We start from the raw sequence: 6,082 nt of genomic DNA, 5'->3' as shown, positions 1-6,082 counted from the left end.
AGAGAGAGAGAGAGAGAGAGAGAGAGAGAGAGAGAGAGAGAGGAGCGGTTGGAAGTGGGTCCTGTGATTGTTTCGGCTTTGATCTTGGATCAATTTACCGGGTACACGCGCGTATGTGCCCGAACCCTCCGACGCGACGCGACGCGACGCTCCGTCTCGAACGCAACCGACCCTATGAACGTGCACACAGAGGCGACCTCAGGGTGCGCATACCGCCTACAGTTTACGCTCACGTACGTACGTCGAGCACGTACGCACGTACACCGACCGATTGATGTAGCCATGAACCTTCGTGAAAACCTTACCCTCTTCGCGTCCCCAGTCGTCCCGAGGGCGTCTCACGGACCGACCGACCGACTGACGTAATCCAGCGACAGCGTCTTACCCCACCCTGTAAAACGATACGCTTGAGATCCCATTGCTGGGGAAGCCATTACCTGACGCTGTCTATCAGAGGAAACGATCTTCAGCACGAAGACAAACACACGTCCTCTTTCCTCCTGGATCTGCCGCCGTGGATTTCCACGCGAGAGAGTCAGGCGCAACGAAATGGCGGAATGGCCTGACGATCCGGCATTTTCCGCATGGTCTGTGCGGGGACACCAATAGTCGATGTTTTTTTTTTTTCCCCTCGTAAAAATTGCGAGCACTTCCATTGCGGTGATCGCGATCGAGAGCAGATAACCGACCTGCATGTTTGTGGTATTGGATCTTCGCATTTTGTACTTACAATAACAAACGAGCAGTTATAATATTTATCTAATGTCCGTTTTTATTTAATCTCGGTTCAACTTACTTCATCCTTTCTAATTCTTAGAATTAGAAATAAAATATAGAAATAATGAAACCAAGATTAAAATTAAATTACATTGATAGAAACGGGCTTGAGTTGCACACGAGGAAATTAATCTTAAGGCCCGGTTTTTCATTTATTAGTTAACTTGTGATTAGGCTTAACCTAATAATACTGTAAACGTAAAGATTGTATTTTTCTGTCTATTAATGACCACTGACTGATGGTTTCTGTAGTGAATAACTTTCAAAGTTACCACTACAAAACCATTAGTTTAGTGATTAAGAAAATCATAATTTTTACATTATTAAATTAAGTGAGATTAAGTTTAAACCATAAGTTAACCAGGTAATTAAGAAACTAGAGCTGTACATAAGAAGGTTTTCTTGTGTATATGTGCAATTTGACTATTGCATTATTTTTCTGCGAAGAAAATTTTGCTTGATTATCAAATTACACCAGATCTATTATCCGTGTTGATTGCAATTTTTGCGCTTAACACATCTTTGCTTTTTCTTTCTTCAATGTCCAAATATATAGTTATCTCATTTTAAGTGCAAAAATTTGTGAGAACTTTAAGTAACGCGAACAAACTTAATTACTGTTTTGAAAATATTACAAACAAAAGATATATAAATAAAAAAATAACCTCGCGTATATTATTCTAATCATCATAAAATTTCTAAAATAAATTTTATACTCAAAATTCTATTTTTCTATTAACGCATCCAACAGCTAATTTGGGCGCAACAGTTACTTTACAAAAAACGAACGTCTAACAGTTTATCTTATAAACCATTTGAGGCGACGCGGTATATTATGTCTGTAATAATTTTCAGGGGATTGAAAATATGTAATCATTCAAGATAATAATACTATAGAATTACAAAAGTTCAGACGTCGCGTTAGCAATTGACGCCGTTGATTTATCAATTACTTCATATATCGTGTTATATCAGTTAACGGTCACGTTATATTAGTTACGCAGGGTTACATAAAAGCTGATTCTTCGATTTAATTAATTCTCACGTCCGCGAAGTTCCGTTCCGTCGTGCCGAAGCGCCGCTTTAATCGAGGGAGACGGAAAACCGTATTATTAAATCGGCGGGGTCGAATTAAAAGTGCTGTGGGCATGTCGAGCGTGGTAGTCTGAAAACGAAGCTTTTAGAGCGCCTTCAGCGGGTCGAACGAACGAACGAACGAACGAACGAATGAGTGAACGAACGAACGTGATGTTTGACGAAAGCCTTTCAGTAAATAAATCAAATTGCTGCTCCGCGCTGGATGAGCTAAAAACGCTCTGCCCGTGGCGCTACATGGTCGATACTATGATTCTGATTCCGTAATGTAAATAGCGAAGTAATATCCATTACTAGATGTACGAAAAATTTCGGATAGTTGTCTAACCAAACGGCAAAACGTATCTTCCATTATTTTAGTTTTGATAAATAAGTAATACGCGATGAATTATTCGATTTCAAATCTTGATTTTTGTTTTTAATTCAGAACGCGAACATGAATTGTTAACTTAATAATAATAATAATTACTTTATTGAATGTGTAAATAATAAAAAGACATATTGAATAATGCGTTTGTAAATACGATATAAATAAAGATATTAATTACAGACAAAAAGCGAGCTACAGCTAAATAATGATTTAATTCCTAGCCTGAGTAATATATTCAACAGCTTGATTAATAAATAAATTAAGGCAAACAGTAAACAAAAAGTATTATAAACATTAACAATATATTATAAATATAAAATGTATGTAATAGTTACAAAACATATGAAGAGCTGGAAAAGAAGTAATAATACAATAATCGGTTCATTTCGCTTGTATATATATATCGATGTATTTTCTTCGGAACTACCAACATTAATTTAATAGCGATCAATACTTTACTGAACGCAACGATCATGTAATCACGCAGCATAATATTTAATTAAAAATTATTTCAAAAGTTTTTAGATTAATCACGTTAGAGTAAATTACTGAAAAGAATATATGAAACACTTTAATTCTTAAAATCCCAATCTAATTTATATTTATAGCTTCGTTACGCAACACAACGAATTCCATTCGCACCTTTAACGCGTCGCGCGGCCCCCCGTCCAGCAATTTCCACCTCGCTCATCACATTTTCATCGGAAAACGAAAAAAAAAAAAAAAGCACACGCGAGCGCATACATAGGCACCCAAACCGCAGGGGAAAAAAGAAGAAAATATAACCGCGAGGGAAAGCGAAATCGACGAATTGCGAATTCGTCCGCGTTCAGGCTTTCCCGTTGTTCGTGCGAAAACAACGTTCGCCAGACGCGCCGACACAATTCGCCTCTGCAATAATCACAGACCCCGATAAGCCGCGGAATTAGCCGCGGTGTTTGCATTTTCACCGAGCATCCCGCGCTATCCGGGAATTTCGTAAATAATTTCCGAGACCACTCCGCGGACCAATCCCCGGAATCAACCCCGGAACGGCGTTACCGGCCATTCGAATTGCCGCCGCCGCCGCCGTCGCGCACCCCTTTCTCGAATCCAATATATCGCCCGGTAATTTCGCAGTGCGGTCGCATCGACGTGTTTCGAACTGGTTTTTACGTCGTCTCCTTTCGCATTTTTTTTTTCCTTTTCATTTCTCCCCGTCATGTCTCCATCCTGTTTCTCCACCCGCCGCGCCGCTCGTTTCCGTCTATATACGTGGGCGTGCGCGTGTGCGTACGTCCAAATGGAACGGGCGGGGGTCGAAGGCAAAACTCCGGAAAATTGAAATTAATGAATAGTCACCCCTCCCGTGCGCGCGTCCGCGTAGCTTTCTCGCGTTTTACGTCGACTCCGATGGAAATCCGCCTGGCGAACAAAGAGGACCGCGCGGCGATGCCATAACGACCTACGGGGGCGGAGGAGGATTCTTCCCTACGCGTCCCCGGAGGACCCGCGCCGAGGTCTCGTCGTCGGCGCGGCGTCACCTTACACACGACAAATGCCTTTTTAATGAATCCCCAACTGATGAGGTCTTTTTTTTTCAGAAGTTATGAATTATGCAGGCGCGCCCACGCGCAATTGAGATTTTAAACGACAGCAGGGCTCGGGTTGTTAATACTAATATATAATCACGCGCAGTTTACTCATTTCTCATCGACAATTACATTTTTCGTCCTTCGCTTTTTGTAATTTTATTCTAGAGAGAGAAACTATTCTTCTTGCTATTAACAAATCAAATATAAGTAAAGAAGAGCCAAACATGGTTGAAAGGCTAAATATTGGTGGCTTATAATATTTTTATGTAAACTATTATATAAAAATATTATCACTTGGTGATCAAATTAAAAAAAGTATCCATCCTGGACAGTCAGGAAGTTTGAATCCTGGCTGAGATAACAGTTTTTGTTATAAATTCTTTAGAGTATTTTAAGACACTAATATAATAGTATTAATAACAAATCGATAACCAATTTAATTTATAATTGCGTTGTAAATTCAATAATAATTAGCTCACAGTTCAAATAATTGCAAGATGATTTAAAATTTACATAGAAATATTATTATTATTATTAAGCAACAATATTTAGTCTCAATTGTGTTTTGCTTTTTTACTTATTTCATTAATATAGTGATCTTGTTTAACTTATTATTGCTTATTACTTATTATTATTAATTATTATTGAGAGTCAAATTTTTATTCAGTAAATCTATTTATTATACACATAATAGCCTCTTTAAAATATTCTTTATTTTTATCAAATTAGTTTAGAGGATATGTTTTATGGATTTTTAGTCGACCGATCCGTGTGAAAAGGCCCGAGCACTCGCAGTATCGAGATCGGCGTTATACTGCCGTACTCTCGTGCAGGAAGGGACTTTCGGTCGCGTATACAAAGGAACTTTGGAGTTAGCTGGACGGGAGCAAGAAGTCATCATAAAAACGGTTACAGGTAGGACTTATTATTAGTTAAAAAATAATGTTAAATAATCATACACAATGCAAGTCGCATTTATTGCGATTACAGATTTTTAAAGGAATACATTATTTTGTTAGTTGAAATTTTCAATTTAACAAAAAATAATTTGTTTAACAAATTTGTAAATTAATGCAAAATCATACCTCAAACATCTTTTCGAGAAAAAGATTAAAATGATAGATTAAGAGAATATCTGTTCAAGATAAAATAGAAAGTTATTATATCCACTATCGGCTATCCATGATCCTACATGGTTGGATAGATTAACATTTAGTAAAATTAAATAATTATAAATCTGTTTTTATACGTGATTTTAGTTAATTATTGAATGTATTACCAAAATAAACAGTTTTAAAACAACACACAGAAAAATAGGTTTCCGATAAAACAAATGTTTCTGATAAACATGTGGTCGCTTTAATTAAACTATCACTGATACTCGATAATACTGTTTGTTTTAGAGGTAGCATCCGCTTACCAAGCTTCTCTTTTGGTGGTGGAAGGCTCGCAACTGGCTGGATTAGTTCATACAAACATCGCCTCTTTGGCGGCCGCTTGTCTGGACAGTTCATGTCCTTTACTGGCTTATACAAGCACGCCTGGTGAGCTTAACCTGAAGGTCTACCTTACGGATGGAAATCACCATCCCGTGACCAGAGATTTGGTGCATGTTGGTGCGCAGGTTGCTCGAGCTGGAGCGTTTCTTCATGGGCGAGGTCTGCTACACAGGTAAATTGGCCTAAAACATCATTTACGTCTTCTATGAAATCAATAATAAATAAATTTTATCGCGTGTTATCATAAATTATCAATTTTTTTTCTAATTTAAGCGTAAGTAATTTTCTAGCTTAAAATAAAAACATAATATAATAGTTCGTTATTCAACAAACTTCTCAGAACAATATGAATTATATCACAAATAAACTTATTTTTATATAATTAATAATTATATATTATTAAATCAGGCATAAATTGGCTTAAAAATCTATTTATTTTATTTGAATAAATAATAAAATAGATTGTGGGTTGCGATCAGAGCTATCATTAAAGATAATGTTGTTATTCCTTGCGGTGTACATGATCGCTACACATAGCTCTCACCAAAATGTCAACGATAATTTTCATCGTAAAATCGATAATTTCTAGGGATATTGCTGCCAGAAATTGCATAATCGAACCGGGCAGTCTCCGTGTGAGACTAGCTGACGCTGCCCTGGCTCGAGATCTCTTCCCTCAGGACTATCATTGTCTCGGTGATAACGAGAACCGACCCATACGCTGGATGGCCCTAGAGAGTCTCCAACGTAACGAATACAGTACAGCG

At 37.7% G+C, this 6,082-nt stretch overlaps 1 protein-coding gene across 1 annotated transcript in view; it reads left to right on the top strand.

The window, feature by feature from the left end:
• The window catches only part of LOC108778580 (tyrosine-protein kinase Drl), a 75,611-nt gene that overhangs the window by 68,771 nt on the left and 758 nt on the right, over window positions 1-6,082 (top strand). The window contains exons 6-8 of the mRNA XM_018545798.1: window positions 4,575-4,731; window positions 5,220-5,487; window positions 5,905-6,081. Coding sequence (XP_018401300.1) covers window positions 4,575-4,731; window positions 5,220-5,487; window positions 5,905-6,081 — 602 coding nt within the window. The remainder of the gene's footprint in view (window positions 1-4,574; window positions 4,732-5,219; window positions 5,488-5,904; window position 6,082) is intronic.

Source organism: Cyphomyrmex costatus, unplaced genomic scaffold (assembly GCF_001594065.2).
Source record: "Cyphomyrmex costatus isolate MS0001 unplaced genomic scaffold, Ccosl1.0 scaffold502, whole genome shotgun sequence".
Taxonomy (NCBI): domain Eukaryota; kingdom Metazoa; phylum Arthropoda; class Insecta; order Hymenoptera; family Formicidae; genus Cyphomyrmex; species Cyphomyrmex costatus.
This window is presented reverse-complemented; position numbering and strand designations above follow the sequence as displayed.